General features: G+C 55.3%; 1 protein-coding gene across 1 annotated transcript; it reads left to right on the top strand.

The window, feature by feature from the left end:
- The first annotated feature begins 1,450 nt into the window (after positions 1-1,450).
- MYLK2 (myosin light chain kinase 2) lies at positions 1,451-14,700 on the top strand. Its single transcript, XM_055343134.1, has 12 exons — positions 1,451-1,693; positions 2,170-2,701; positions 3,616-3,917; positions 5,528-5,633; positions 6,227-6,320; positions 8,590-8,699; positions 8,784-8,925; positions 11,390-11,460; positions 11,584-11,712; positions 12,270-12,422; positions 12,598-12,730; positions 13,743-14,700. Exons 1-12 carry the CDS (start codon positions 1,642-1,644, stop codon positions 13,821-13,823), a joined length of 1,905 nt encoding a protein of 634 aa, XP_055199109.1. The 5' UTR covers positions 1,451-1,641; the 3' UTR covers positions 13,824-14,700.
- Positions 14,701-15,732: the final 1,032 nt, after the last annotated feature.

The raw sequence follows: 15,732 nt of genomic DNA, 5'->3' as shown, positions 1-15,732 counted from the left end.
TTGCTTGTTGTCCTGAAGAAATTCCTATGCATATAAAGTGAAAGTTTATGTGTTATTATATATTACCGCCTTTGGCCCAAATGATAGCATGTTCTACATGCTATTCTGCACATGGCTTAAATTTTGCTTTCATTTTGGAGGTTGCTTCCCATCATTTCATTCACAGCCTCCTCAATCTCTCTCTCTCTTTTTTCTTTTAAGATCTTATTTATTTATTCACGAGAGACAGAGAGAGAAAGAGACACAAGCAGAGGGAGAAGCAGGCTCCCTGAGGGGAACCCAGTGTGGAACTCGATCCCAGGACCCAGGATCACGACCTGAGCCAAAGGCAGATGCACAACCACTGAGCCACCCAAGTGCCCCTCACAGCCACCTCAATCTTGTTCACAGCTACAGAATTTTTCTTTTTGCTCAGACCTGCTGCTCATTTCCACCTCCCTCCTTTTGAGGGCAGGGCTGGTTTCCTTCATGTGAGAGAGTACCGGTGGAGGGACAGGGTGGGTCACCACAGTCAGACCCTGAACTCAGACGCCCACTGCAGGGCTGTTTCAAGTGCACTCAGCTCAGCCAGCCTTCCAGGCGCCCCTCAGAGACAGGCTCTGGATAGGCAGCCCCTGGATGGTGGAAGGCTCTTTGGATCATACCTCTCCCCATCCATCTCAGCTTCATCATCTTGGGCTTGAGTGGCCCTCAGGCCACCACTGTGGTGGAGGATTCTTGGGAAAGACTCCACCAGCCCTCTCCTTTCAAAAAGGCCACTGGGGAGAACCAATCTGCTTGGTGCGGGGTGGGCATGAGCACTGACCCTCTCCCACTGCTGCTTGGGGCAGCCTCCGTCTCTCCAGGAGCCCTAGAAAAATACATTTTCAAAAGAAAAGACTTTCAGGCCCCTGCACAGGTTGAGCAAGTGCCCCTGAGACAATTTCTTCTCCAGAGATGCCCCCAGCAGGTCTGGATGCCAGGAGCAGGATCATGGGCACAGAGCTGGGCAGTGGGGTCAGGGTGATTATCTCCACAGCCTACATGTCTCTAAGCAGTTTCTGGGCAACCCCAGGAGATGCGGCATGCAGGTGTGCAGAGCCAGGGCCAGGGCCGAGCACAGTCTTGCCCTCCAGCCGTGCCCGGGAGCCCCTCTTGTGCCAGGCCCCCTGCCTGGACAGGTCCAAGCCAGTGACACTGGGCAAGGCCTAGGAAAAGGCTGCTCCCTTGGGGGCCTAGTGGCCCCCTCCTTTTTCTCTTCCTGCCTGTTCCAACACTACTCTCCCCCCCGGTCGGTCTGTGGGAAGAATGCCGTGTCCTCTGAACGGGGGCCAAGAGTGACAGGTGGTGGCAGTCCGAGCTGCATGGCCCCTGGTGTAAGGGATCCTCTCCTCCGTCCCCGCCTCCCCTGCCCGCGCCCCTGCCTCCGCCTCTGCCCACCCAGCCCAATCCCTTACAACTGCCCCAGGAGCGCTCCTGGGCAGCCGCTCCAAGTCAGGCGGCCATCAGGTTGCCCCCTCTGCTCCAAAAGCCTCAGTCAGCTGGCCCTGGCTCCTCTCAGCCAGACAAGAGAAGGAACCTGACAGCCTGACACACCTCAGTCTTCTTTCTGCAGCTAGAAAGACTTGAGTAGACAAGCAGAAGCACACGCCTCCCTACCTCATGGCGACAGAAAACGGAGCAGTGGAGCTGGAAATCCAGAGCCCATCAACAGGTGCCAAGCTGGGGCAGGATACAGAGGGAGGAGCCTGGGAAGGGGGTGTTTGAATCCAGGGCCAGGCCCATTCCTCAGTGGCAGTTCTGTGCCCCCCGCGGCCTTTTCTGTACGGCTCATGAAGGGCCCAGAAATTATAACTATTTCTGGGTAAGTTTGGGCGGGGTTGAGGGCCTATGCGAAGCCCTCCCTGGAGAGACAGAGAAAATGTTAAGCCCTCATGATGGCACCCAAACATTCAAGGCCAGGGATGGTGGGGGTATCAAGGTGCATCAGAGGACCAGAAGTCTCCCCCAGGGGCCTCTAAGGCACCAGCGGCCCATCTCTAGAGGCCATTAGATGGCCCCAGAGCCTCAGTGGGACATGCATTCGCAGATCGCTGCCTAGGTGGGGACTTGGGCCCAGAGCTGGTCCTTGGCCAGCCTGGCCCCAGGAGGGGAGGGTGGATCCTGACCCGTATCCCTCTTCCTTCTCAGACAAGGCACCTAATGGTACAGCAGGTGAAGGACCTCTGGCTACAGAGAAAGAGTCTGGTCCACCAGATCCAAAGAAAGGTCCTGGGCCCCCAGATGGGAAGAAGGAACCTGGACCCTCAGACCCAAAGGAAGAACCTGGCCCCCCAGATGCAAAGAAAGAACCCGGGACCCCACAACCAAAGAAAGAGCCTGACCCACCCACCGTGCAGAAAGATGCCAAAGTTGCTGCCCTAAAGAAAGAGGATGGGGCCCTGGCCCAACCCTCAACTAGCAGCCAGGGCCCTGAGGGAAAAGGTGATATGGGTGGGGGGCCTGCGGAGGGCGGTGTTGGGCAGCCAGCAGCCCTGCCACAGGAGACTGCGACAGCGGAGGCCAGCGTCAAGAAGCCCAGTGCCAAGCAGGAGGAGACCTCAGGCAGCCAGGGCCCCCCAGAGCCCAAGGCACACAAGAAGGCGGCCGAGGGCCAAGCAGGGGTCAGGAGGGGCTCACCCGCCTTTCTGCACAGCCCCAGCTGCCCTGCCATCATCTCCAGGTGAATGTCCCCTGTCTGGCAGTGGGGAGGGGTCCAAGGCTCTGTCCCCAAGTTGTGTTTAGTTCCTATGTCTTGGGCGTCCTTGTCACCACGTTCAGTGCCAGATTGGGCAGTTCTGATGTTTAGTATCTGTCCTGGGCATTGGTTCTACTACCTTGCACCCCTGCAGAAATCAGGACATGGTGATAGTTCATAGACACCTGGAATGTCAAGACAGAGAGGTCCTCGAAGAGTTCTTCATGGAGCTAGTGGAATTCGGAGTTCCCCTTACTCTGTGAACTTGGTTCTAGCCAAGGGCAGGATATTGGAAGGAAAAGATAACATTTCTTCTTACTATGATATAAAAAATAACTAATAATTAGATTGATAGATCATTTCTAATGCTTTCATAACTTTAATATAGACCAGTCTTATGAGGCAATCTGTTAGACTTACCTGAATGCTAATCATATGAATGATATTAATGATACATTATAAACCACAATAATAGCACTCTATCAGTCTGAATTATGTATTAATATCAATTAATACATTGATATCACTGACACATTAATCAATTGCATTGCCACAGTTTGTATGAATCAAGAGCTCCATAATCTAATTGTAATCACATAATGATTAACCAAAACAACAATCCCATTAGTAGATGTTAATGATCTATTAGTGCATTGAGAGTCAAGATAATGACCACCGTCATGTATAGTGTTATTAATGTCCCTTGATTTAGTATAAAGTGAATTCGAATGCCTCACCTCGTGTATTTGAGGACATGGTGGGGACCAGAGCAGGGAGAATAGGGAATGGTTGTATTGACTCTGAATTACAGAAGAGCCTGTGGAAGCATCAAGGCCTCATGGAGGCAGAAGCAGTGCTGTAGCTGTTAAAGGCCTCACCTTTGTGTTCTCACATTCTAGGCCTGAGAAGCTGCCAGCTGAGGAACCCCTGAATGAGGCATCAGACCTCATCTTTGAAGGGGTGTCTGTGACCCCCAGCCCCAAGGATCCGGGGCCAGCCAAGGTAGAAGAAGGAGGGAAGAACATCCTGGCAGAGAGCCAGAAGGAAGCTGGAGAGAAGGCTTCAGGCCAGGCTGACCAGGCTACGGTGCAAGGGGACACCTCAAGGGGGATCGAGTTCCAGGCTGTTCCCTCGGAGAAATCGGAGGTGGGGCAGGCCCTCTGTCCCACAGCCAAGGAGGAGGACTGCTTCCAGATTTTGGGTAGGCCAGGGCAGGTGGGGGCTGGGGAGGGAAGGGGGGGTCCCCAGGTGTCCCCACGTCTCCCTGTTTAGAGGACTGAGCTGCTCTGAGCCATGCCTCACCCAGGCTGACCCATCTGGGTGTCACACAACTCTAAGAAATACAAGTTCCTAGTCTCTTGATAGATGAGGAAATGGAGTCTCAGAGAAAGGGAAATGGAGTGAGTGCCCCAAATCCACAACTAGGACAGGATTTGAACCTATCCAAACAGAGTCACTTCAGAGCTCGCTTTTGGCTTTCTTTTACTTTGTAATGGGATTTTGAAAAAAAAAAAAATCAGGTTTTGGAGCAGCACCAACTCTCCAGACAGTGGAATTTGAAGTCAGTCTGTAGAATGGCTCAAAGGCCAGGCTTTGGTAGTTAAAGGACGTCCTGGAGGGGGTGGGGAGGGTCATGAGAGCCATAGAGGGCTGGTGAGCTGAGAAGCATAGGTGCCTGTGCATGGGAGCAGTGACCAAGGAAGCTGGGCACATGAGATGGGGCAGGACTGTGGAGTGGCCTTAAGTGACGATCAGACAAGGAGCTGGTGGTTTGGTGGTTTATTCAATGGGCAGCAGGAGCCACTGAGCATGAGCAAGCTTGGGGAGCAGGTGAATAGGGAAAAGGCCCGGGTAGGGGTGCGGCAGGGCTGGGGGTGGGGTGAGATAGGGTCAGAAGAGCCCAGAGTGTCCTGACACCCATCCCCTCCAGGCTGAGGTGCCTTGGAAGCCCAGCCAGCCTGCCGGGTCAGTGGCACGGTGCCACCCAGACAGGGTGGGAGGGCCTGCGGCAGGGTGGCAGCCAGGAGACCTGCCACCTCCCCCAAGCAGCAGCAGAAACTTCTCCCTCGCCCCCTCCAGAAATCACATCCTTGGGGTGACGGGACCTGAACAACCTCCAAGGGCCATCAGATTTATCACCAGCCCGGCTTCCCTGCTGTCTCTTGCTATTTATAAAGAGGTTTCCATTCCCGATGACTCAGCCTGTCGGCCGCCAGGGCCCGCTGTTCCCTTCCCCATGGTTGCCGCTAGGTGGCGGCCCCTCCCCACAAACATTTCCGTCCCCGGCTCCTCCCGGCCCTCCCCCTGCCCTTGGGCCATGCCCAGGTTGGGCAACCATTCGGCCAGGCCTGCCAGCTCCTGGTGTAATTAGAGGGGATGGTAGGCGTGTCCCGTCACCTACCCCATCATTCAGGCATAGTAAGGCCTCTCTGGCACTCCACGATTTCGTGTCCCCGACTCCCCCACCACACACACACAGCCAACTTTTATTCTTTAATGGAAATGCAGATAGTTTGGGATGGAGACTTATAATGCCAGAGGGTCTGAGAAGTCCAATCAGCTGTCCCCATTGTTGTGCTAGGAGACGCTGAGCCCCCTCTGACAGAGTCCCAAGGCCATTATGTGTGTTGGTGGCAGAGCTGAAACTGGAAACTGGGACCCTTAGCCCCTATCCTGGAGCCAGCTGTCCTCCAGGTATCACTTGGTGAACTTCCCTGGATGGGGCCCAGGCCAGGCAGGAGGGGGTGGTGCTGGGGCACATGCTCAGCAGCCCCTGGCCCTGACTGTGATGGTTCTGCTCTGCCTCCCCAGATGATTGTCCGCCACCCCCAGCCCCCTTTCCCCACCGCATCGTGGAGCTGAGGCCTGGGAACGTCAACAGTCAATTCAGCCTGAACTCCAAGGAGGCGTTGGGCGGGTGAGAGCTGGGACCCCGAGCCCCTGGCCCACAGGCAGGAGAGCATCAAGCCCCGACATGTGCAAGGCCCACCCACACCTCAATTGTACATGATCTACACTGACACAACTAATTCCACATGCTCACTTGCCTCTTCCTACATAAGCTGTCACGTGGGTTGATATGCACTCATGTCCCCGTGTCTCACACAGACACACCATTGATTAGGCAGTATTTCCCATAGGAGAAGAGCAGTACTTTCCTGTCTGTTTTAGTTTCAGGTACCACCCTAACCACCTCAAAGGGCTTCATAAAAAGCCCTATAGGTGCCTTCTTCTGGGGCCCAGAGCCCCAGGGCTCATGCTTATGACAAGGCTGTGAGCTGTAACATCAGGGGCCATCCTGTGGATGAGCCTACCTGTCCTGTGCCCATGGTTTGTGCGATTCAGCCACTGTCCCTGCAATAGAGCTCACAGCTTCAGGAGGGAGTCAGGGTAGCCGGGGCAAGCATCCCATCTCACAGAGGGGGATCCAGACAGGAGCAGAACACAAGCTCCTACCTCAGCCCGGTTCCCCCCAGGAACCCTCTCCCTCCCAACCTCTTCTCTCTTCAGCGGCAAGTTTGGAGCAGTCTGTACCTGCACAGAGAAAGCCACAGGCCTCAAGTTGGCAGCCAAGGTCATCAAGAAACAGACACCCAAAGACAAGGTAGTAGGGGCTGACTCCGTGGGATGGAGAGGGGATCCTTCAAGTGCGTACGTCTCACCTCCCTCCATCCATATGTCTGCACCAGGGGCTTGGTGTGTGAACCTTGATGCGCTGAAGATGTCACTCAGATAGACAGATGGACAGACAGACAACCCTGCCTCAGGGGCCTGAAGCCCTTACCCATAAACAAGACACCTCAGGTGGTGAACTTACCCTGGGGACTTCCCCTTCTAGGCACAGGACCTTCCTGCCTTCTGTTTGGTTCAAACACGATGAGTGCGGGCTCTGTGCCAGGCCCTGTGCTGGGCACTGGGGGTCCCAAAGTGAAATGAGTATGGTTTCCGCCCTCAGGGAGTGCCAAGGTAATCAGACCTGTCCAGAACTGTGCCTCCACACCTGGCCCAGGCTGGGTTCAGAGGCCGAGGGCAGTGTTTGTTTAAGGAACGAATGAAAGAGTGGATGAATGAATGAATGTAGGCAGAGGCCCATGTGGAGTAAAAGTCAGGTGCGTGAGGAGGTGATGACTACCTAGCCACCTGTTGTGGTGAGGGCTGTAACTCAGGAAAGCTAGAGTGAGGGTCAGGCAGGGTCTCAGGTGGGGTCAGGAGGGGATCGAGAGAGTTTCAGCAGAGTTTAGAGGGGGTCAGGTGGAGGTCAAGAGGGGGTAAGGAGGGGACTGCAGAGGAGCCTTCTGATTTAGCTGGCCTGTCTCTCTCCAATGAAGGCTCAAAGGGGTTGCTGGGTTCCAGTGGAGAGGCGGGGAAGAGAGTTTCAAGCCGAGGGGACTGTGAGAGGGAAAGCCTGAAGAACAGGAGCGGCAGAGGCCTGTTATGGACCCTTGGGTTGAGGCAGGGGAGCCAAGAAGTAAGCTTATGGTCATCTGCGACAGAAACACAGCACCTGTGGAGGCCTTGAGCCCAGTAGGAGCATGAGGAGAAGCTCCAGAGCCCAGCAGCCCTGCCTTTCCATCACGGCTCTAGCACATTGGGAAGCCGTGCAGTTTCCATGTGACTTCATCTTTCTCCAGCTCTTGCACTTTGCCTGCTGGGTCTCCAGGCCTCTGTCATGGACCTGGCTCAGTATAGATGCTCAAGATATCTGCTCTGGAGATTAATAAGAATCTGCTCCTGATTAATTAATTATTGAGTCCTTTTTCTGGGCCATTCACTGTGCCAGGTGCTAGGGAAGCAGCAGCGAAGTCCATGAGTCCCTGTCCTCCTGGGCTGACATGCTAGAACAAGGGCAGACAACTAAACACAACATGGACAGAAAGTATGGCATTAGGAACTGAGAAGTGCTAGGAAGAAATATAATGCCAGGTAGGGGACAGGGAGTGTAGGGCCCATGGGGGCCATCAAGATAGGGTGGTGAGGTCAGGCATCTCTTGAGGAAGCATGGGTCCAGTGAGACGTGAATGAAGTACTAGAAGCATGGAGAAAATGGGAAAATCGGGACAGGGATGTGATGCTGAGGAGTGAGGGGACAGGCAGGGGGAAGGGACCCATCTGTAGCATTTAGAAATTTCCCTGGTTATAAATATTCCTACCGTGGCTGATTTCAAGCTACCAGTGAGACAGTTGGCATTCACCCTTTCTGAAAGTGACAAATAATGGCAGCTTAGGCCAGGAAGGCAGTGGTGGAACAGGTGAGAAGTTGCTGGATTTGAAATCTAGAGGGATTTCCCGATGCAGGGTGTGAGAATGAGAGGAATCTGGGTCAGCTCCTGTTTGTCCTGCATGCCTAGGCAAGGGGGCCTGCCCTTTTGCAGACAGGCAAGCTGAAGGCTACTCAGCTGTGGGGCAGGGGCAGTGGCAAGGGTTTCATTTGGACCTGAGAGATCCAGGATGTCTCTTAGCCATCCGATGGGAATGGCAGTTAGGCCTTTGGAGCTGTTGGTGCCTGCAGTTCAAGGGCACATTCAGTGTTGGAAATGAGGATTTGGGAATTAATCACATTTGCATGGAATGGTAAGGACTTAAGGAGAAAACCCAGGGAGAGAGTGCAGTGGGGAGAGTGATGAGTGGAGGACTGGCCCTCAGGCACCCCAGTATTCAGTTGGGGGGGAAGAACTGGCAAAGGAACGGTCTCCCGGCAGGAATGACCCATGGCAAGGACATGAGCTGGGGGTAGGGAGAGATGGGAAGCAAGGAGGAGGCCGGGCAGTGGTAGAGGCCAGGCCCGACAGGTCCGGTCCAGAGCAGAGGTATGGAGGGTGGAGGGCAGTGTGCGGTGACACTCTGGTTGTAACCCTGGCTTCCCTGGTGTCTAGGAAATGGTGATGCTTGAGATCGAAGTGATGAACCAGCTGAACCACCGCAACCTGATCCAGCTCTATGCGGCCATCGAGACCTCGCATGAGATAGTCCTGTTCATGGAGTAGTGAGTGCTGGCAGTGGGGCAGGGGATTGGGTGGCGGTGCCAGCTGGCCCGGAAGCAAGCCTGTAGAGGGGTCTGTGCACACAGCATCGAGGGCGGCGAACTCTTCGAGAGGATTGTGGATGAGGATTATCAGCTGACTGAGGTGGACACCATGGTGTTTGTCAGGCAGATCTGCGACGGGATCCTCTTCATGCACAAGATGCGGGTTCTGCACCTGGACCTCAAGGTACTGAGGCTGGGGCCTCCCGGGATGGGCAGGAGCAGCATCTGGCCACGTAAAACCAGGGTTGCAAGCAGCTATCCCTCCAACCTCCCATTCGTCCTTCTCATCCTCTTTCCATCCTTCTATCTGTAGATCTCAAGGGGTTTATTGAGGCTTTACTAAGTACCAGAGCCAGGTATACAAAAGAGAGTAAAAAACACTTGGTCCTAGCTCTCAGGGTCTTCTAGTGTAGTACTAAGTGCACATCCTCTGTCCTGTGAGCCCCAAGCTCAGCGTCTCATGCATAGAACTTGCTGAGTGTTGCTAAAGTGTTGCTGGCCCCTCACAGTGCTGGGAGCGTTTGTTCATTTACTCCCCAAGTTTCTGCGGAGGCCCTCCTACATGGGCGGCAGTGTTGTAGGTGGTGGACATCCAGTAGTCAACAAAATGGCCAAAAATGCCTGCCCTCGTGGAACTTTTGTTCTAGAAGGGGAGTCAGGAAAGTAAATCAATTAAGTATAGCATGAGTGCAGCAACAGACATGCGAGAAGCGCTAGCAAAAAGTTAAAGAATATTGGGATCCCTTCTCTGACCTTGCTCCATCCCTTGCACAGAGCTGGTCAGGCAGAGCAAATGGGCTGCTTCGGGCATGAGGCCGGCCGTGGTCAGCTGGTCGCAGGTGCTGGAGCACGAAGCCGGCTGTGGTGTAGGGGAGGCAGGAGCCGTGCATGCGCCGGGGGCCGGAGGCTAGTGTCTGCAGGACAGGGGGCAGGGCTGGCACCCATCGGCCTCGTGGCTAGGACCTGTGTTCGTTCCTCTGATGATTACCTGTCGAGTGCCTCTCTTGTGTGAGGCTGCTCCTGCGCTGCTGGGCACTGCCGGGCACGGGCATTACCGCAGGGGTGACGAAGGATGCACCCCTGTCCCCTGGAGCCTCCAGGTTAGTGGGGGACACAAACGTTCCTAAAATAGATCATTTTCAACCTGTGACAAGCGTTATAAAAAGTATGCGAGGGTAACGGGGAGGCAGAGCAGGTGAATGTGGAGAGGCAGCGGGGGGGCCAGAGCCTTGGTGGCAGAAGTGGGGCTGGGCCTGGCCTACACCCCTGCCGGGCTGGCTCGGGGTCAGAGCTGTTCTGGGGGGCTGTGTGAACCTTCCGGCAGCCCACTGGCAGGTGGGCGTGCTCACCCATAGGTGGGAGGTGGGAGGCTAACGGCTTCCTTTGTCTTCCTGACCAGTGAGGGTTAGGAGGTGGGTTTCCACGGGCAACGTGGCAGCTGGGAATCTTGGAGGCGCCTGTCACCACCAAGCGCATAGAGGAAGGGGGCTGGTGCCAGTGCCTGTAGTGGAGGGAAGAGGGGTATGATCTGAAAATGGAGCCAATCTGATTTGCTGATGTGGGAGGTGGTAGGAGACAGAGAAAGGGGGGATTAGGGTGACTCCTGAGCTTCTGGACAGAGCTGGCACCTGTGCAACGCGTTGGAGACCTGTCATTGCCCCGCAAAAGCCAGTGCCTGTGGGGCAGAGCAGGGTCCCCGGTTAAAGCACAGCGCCTGGGGAAGAAGCTGTCTTAAACCTCTTTATCCTTAAATGTGTTTTTTCAGGATAGCAGTAAGTTTCTCATTGAAAAGGGGTCTCACAGTGAAGTAAATTGGGCAAACAGTGGCCTGAAGGCCCCTCCCAGGGCTCTTTGGGAAGTCTCGATCCTTCAGGAGGGATCGGAGTATGTCTTGCTCCCCCAAAAGATTGTACCCTGGGATCTTCCTCTGCTTTCCATGTTTTGTTCAAACACCAGGTTGAGCTACTCAGGTCATTAGCTGGATGCATCAGTTCAAAAAACCACCTTCAGAGCGCACCCTCTCATCAAATGCCGGCAGAGCCCAGATGAACAACGAGGGCTAGGCCAGGGTGGGTGGAGAACCCGGAGACCTGGGGGCCAGACACCTGGCTCAGGCGGCAGTGGTGACTGACACCAGGTGCTGTGTGGCTGTGTGGTGAGGGCTTCTGGGGCTTCAGGAGGTGTCAGAGATCAGGAAAGCAGTGTTTTTGTGTGAAGTCTCCTGCCTTTTAACCATTATTAACTACCTAAAATGTTTCTGCCTTGGGACCTTAGATTAGTCCTATGTCCTTATGTTATGTGAGAAGGAAATGGAGGCCCTTCCAGGAACGTCATTCACACACTCACCTGTGCTGGTGCCACGGGATTCCCAGGAGCCTTGGCCGAGCACTTCTTCAGTGCCTTAGTTAGACACTGGTGGGGGGAACAAGGAGGCCGGGAAAAGATGGTTCCTGCCCTGGGAAAGTCCGTCTCGGGGCTTTAGGGTCCTTGTCTGTGCCAGGAGCAGGCAGGTCCAGGGGTCTCTGATGGGCTGCCCACTTTGGCAGCCTGGGCCTCTGGTCCAGAGAGTTTGGGATTTGGGTGGACTTGGGTGCGGGGGAAGGGTGAGCTGGGTCAGAGGTCAATTCGAGCCACCCCCTTCTCCTCAGCCAGAGAACATCCTGTGCGTCAACACCACAGGCCATATGGTGAAGATCATTGACTTTGGCCTGGCACGGAGGTACCACCTTGGTGGGTGGGGAGGGCAGGGCAAGCCTTTGAGGGGGGCAGGAGACAGGGGAGGTGCGGAGGGTGCCAGAGAATGGGCCAGGGCAGTGCTCTGACCTCTTGCTCTCACTCCCAGGTATAATCCCAATGAGAAGCTGAAGGTGAATTTTGGGACACCAGAGTTTCTGTCACCTGAGGTGGTGAATTATGACCAAATCTCTGATAAGACAGACATGTGGAGTATGGGGGTCATTACCTATATGCTGTGAGTCCTGCAGGAGTTTGGTGTCTATGGGGGTGGGACACATGGGTGGGCAGCTGGAACCAAAATTGGCCTTGGGGTCTTGGAAAGGTGGGTTCCATCTCCCCACTCCCTCAGTCAGGGGTTTGCAGAGATTGGAAGTGCTAGGGAGAACCAGAAAAGGAGAACTTCGTACCCATTTTGTAGATGAAGAAATGAAGGCCCCTCAAGGCATAATATCCTAGTCTAGGGCTCTGGACAACAGATCTTTGATGAGTGGGGGCAGAGGGGCAGCAGACATTTTCTGTACATTCATCATTCCTCTTCTTCACTGTAACTCTGGGAAGCTGGGATGATTATGCCCATTTTATAAATGAGAAGAGTGAGGCTCAGAGAGGGGAAATGACTTGCCCAAGGTCACCCAGCCAGAGTCAAGCCCAGGTTTATCCCACTCGAGAGGCTGGGTGTCTTTTCAGGATATGGTGCTGCTTCCTAGGATCTGCCTCCATCCCCTGGGCCCCCAAAGGTGACTCAGTATCTCCAGTCTCACCTCCCTCCACCCTGACATCCCCTCTCCCCAGGCTGAGCGGCCTCTCCCCCTTCCTGGGAGATGATGACACAGAGACCCTAAACAACGTTCTCTCTTCCAACTGGTACTTTGATGAGGAGACCTTTGAGGCTGTGTCCGATGAAGCCAAAGACTTTGTCTCCAACCTCATTGTCAAGGACCAGAGGTGAGGCTCATTTGAGGACACAAACCCCAAGCATGCAAGCCCTGTGTGTGTGTGTGTGTGTGTGTGTGTGTGTGTGTGCACGTGGGCTGGCAGGGTAGGAAGAAGGCTGGGCCGGCTGGGTTCTGGTGCTTCACAAGCATGCCGCCCGCCCTCACCACACTGCCCCCTCCCACAGGGCCCGGATGAGCGCTGCCCAGTGCCTTGCCCACCCCTGGCTCAACAACCTGGCAGAGAAAGCCAAGCGCTGTAACCGACGCCTCAAGTCTCAGATCTTGCTTAAGAAATACCTCATGAAGAGGCGCTGGAAGGTACCATTGGATGGGGTGGGGAGGCGGGAGGGGCCGCAGGCAGGAAGAGCTCCTGGCACTAGATCCCAGGCCCCACCAGCCCTGCCTTGGCAGCTTCTATGGACCAGGCCTAGCCCTGTCTGGAAAACAAGATTGGCTTTTCTCTCTTTGTCCTGGGTTGATTCCTGTCCTGGAGCAGTGACCCTCCACCCACCACCCCCACCATGGGGAGGGGTGTCTATTTGAGGCTCATGCTCAGAAAAAGATCTCTGACTCTATCACAGGCCTCTTCCCTTCGTTTTACAAATACTTATTGAACATATACTACTTCTAGGCCCTGGGAGTACACCTATGGACAAAAGAGATAAGGATTTTAGTCCTTTGTGGACTTACTTTGGGTAGGGGCTGGGGAGTTATTAAAAAGGATTAAGGAAGGGGTCTAGAAAAAAAAACTAAGGATGATCAGGAGTGCCAAGGGAGGGTTGCACTTTTAAATAGGGTGGCCAAGAAGGGCCCACTGAGAAGGAACATGTGAACAAAAAACCCGAAGGAGGAGAGGAGTGAACCATGCTGATCTGGGGAGAAGAGTGTTCCAGGGAGAGGGAAGAGCCAGTGCAAAGGCCCTGAGGCACAAGCGTGGTTGGCAAGTGTAAGGAACAGGTAGGAGGCCAGTAAGGCTGGAGTGGGATGAGCAAGGGTTTAAGGCAGAAGAAATCAGACAGTAATGGGGGGCAGGAGGTGGAGGGATTTGTTGGCCATGGTAAGGGGCTTAGGTTTGAGTTGGAGTGAAACAGGAACCATTGGAGCATCTAGAGCAGAGAGGTTCTCAGGTCTGGCTGCTTACCTGTTGAAGGAGGGAAGAGGGAATCGTGGAAGATACAGTATCATGGCCCCTCCTGTGGCCATTTTGGGCACTGCACCCTCCCTAGTGTCTGGCCATTGTGGAATGAAGACGGTCTTTAGGAGATGCTCAGCTGCCCCAGTTTCTCCAATGCCCCAAGGCTGACCGCCATCCTTCTCCCTCATCCCTCAGAAAAACTTCATTGCCGTCAGTGCTGCAAACCGCTTCAAGAAGATCAGCAGCTCGGGGGCACTCATGGCTCTGGGGGTCTGAGCCCCAGGAGCGGCTGAGGCCTGGACGCAGCCTCACGGTGGCCGGGGCTGAGGCCACACAGCCCAGAAGGCCAGAGCAGATGGGCCAGACCCCCAGGGTGAGCTGGCTAGGACAAGGCTGCACCAGGCTGGGAGGCTCGGGGCTCCCCACGACCCCGCGCAGCGACTGCTTCCCCGACGTGAGCCGCCTCAGATGTGGCCTGAATCGATCCTGCTAATGCCTCCCCAGACAGATCCCTGGCCCCATCAGCCACAGCCCAGATGCCACAAGCCCTGTTGTTCCCTCCTCAGCTCCCCCTCTTGGAATCGCTGCCCTGGTGACCCCTGCTTGGCCTCACCTGGGGTATCCCTGGCTCGAGCTTGCTCCTAGCTGGACCGGGAAGACTGGGGGTCCCAGTATGTGGGGCTTCTGTGGTTGTGGCGGGAAGCCCTTGGTGGGGCAGGAAGGCAGCAAGGCCAATTCCTGAGGCCCAGCTGCCAGGGGAGACAGAGCAGGCTTTGTGAGAGAGGACCTCCATGCCCCCGCCCGCCTCCCCACTCCCAACAGATAAGGCCTAGTACACACCATCTGGCTTGGCCCAGCCCCCGCCCACCTTCCTTACGACCACCAACACACAGGAACTCTGTGTGAGAGAGGGACGCCCAGCCCAGGCCTGGCGCAGGGGGAGAGGAGAGGCCTGGGGGACAGGGAGACCACCCCCGAGCTTGCCTGAGGGCCAGGCTGGCCCAGCCCAGCCACTCCGGGCCCTCATCTTAAGGGTCACCCATGGCTTCAGATGATGGGGTCAGCGGGCCCAGGAGGAGTGGGAAGGCCTTCGGGCAGTCCCCAACCTGCTCTCAGCTTGTGCCTTGTAAATAAATGTACAGGTTGGATGTGGCTCCCTTCCCTCTGTGTGTGCATGCACTTGGGTGAGGTCAGAGATGACCACAGTTCACTGAGCACTGCTGTGTGCCAGGCCCTCCAGGGGCACTTCAGTGCACAGCGTGGTGGTTCCCGGCGCAACCTCAGGAGCCAGGCTGCCCAGTCCTGGGCAAGCAGCTTCCCTACATTGAGCCTCAGTTTACTCCTCTGTCACAGCACCATCCAACATTTTTGGGTGTTTACTGAGTGCAAGGCTCCATTTAATTGCTTGTGTGGATATTAACTCATTTGTCCTTCACAGCAAGCTCACGAGGTGGGTATTATTATTATTCCTATTTTACAGAGGGGAAAACTGAGGCTTAGAGAAGGAAAGGATGTTAAAGGCTATTCAACAAGTCAGAAGCCAGAGCTTGAAATGAACTCTCCTGTCTCCCGAGCAAGGCTCTGCCCATGAGCCACTCTGCTTCTCACCAGAGCGAGGTGTCAGCAGAAAGCAGAGTCTCCAGGTGGAGCCAGAAGTTTGGGCAGGCCCATGGTGCCTCTGCTGGACCTGCAGTGAGGGGAAGGGTCTCCTTGTGGGGTAAGGGAAAGAGAGCTGTTCTCTGCTCTTTCCGTGGACCACAACCTGCGGCATCCAGGGCCTGCAGTGCAGGGGAGGAGGCTCCACCTGCTGGAGAGGGCAGCCCTGAGGGCAAGAGAGCTTGACCCTATTAGGGCACAGCCTTTCTGGCTGTGAGGACAACTGAGTCAGACAGAGGTGATACTGGCCTAAGTGGGGCAGCTGGTCTGCCTGCTTGAGGTGAATTGGTTCCAGCAGGAATGGCGGTGACAGCAGTTCACATGCATGGAGTGCTGCTAGGTACCAGCCCTGGGTACCCCATGTCTGGCTCCATGTACTCAGGATCACATTGATTGCTCACAGTGAGATCCTGCAGGGCAGGCATTGTGTCATGGCTACCTCTTGGATGGGGAAACCCAGCCTCAGGGAGGTTAAGCCATTTGCTTGGTGTCGCACGGCTAGTCGATGGCAGAGCCAGGGCTTGCACCA

The sequence above is a fragment of the Nyctereutes procyonoides genome, unplaced genomic scaffold, assembly GCF_905146905.1.
Source record: "Nyctereutes procyonoides isolate TBG_1078 unplaced genomic scaffold, NYPRO_anot_genome, whole genome shotgun sequence".
Taxonomy (NCBI): domain Eukaryota; kingdom Metazoa; phylum Chordata; class Mammalia; order Carnivora; family Canidae; genus Nyctereutes; species Nyctereutes procyonoides.
Note: the sequence above shows the minus strand (reverse complement) of the source record. Positions and strands in the feature narration are given on the sequence as shown.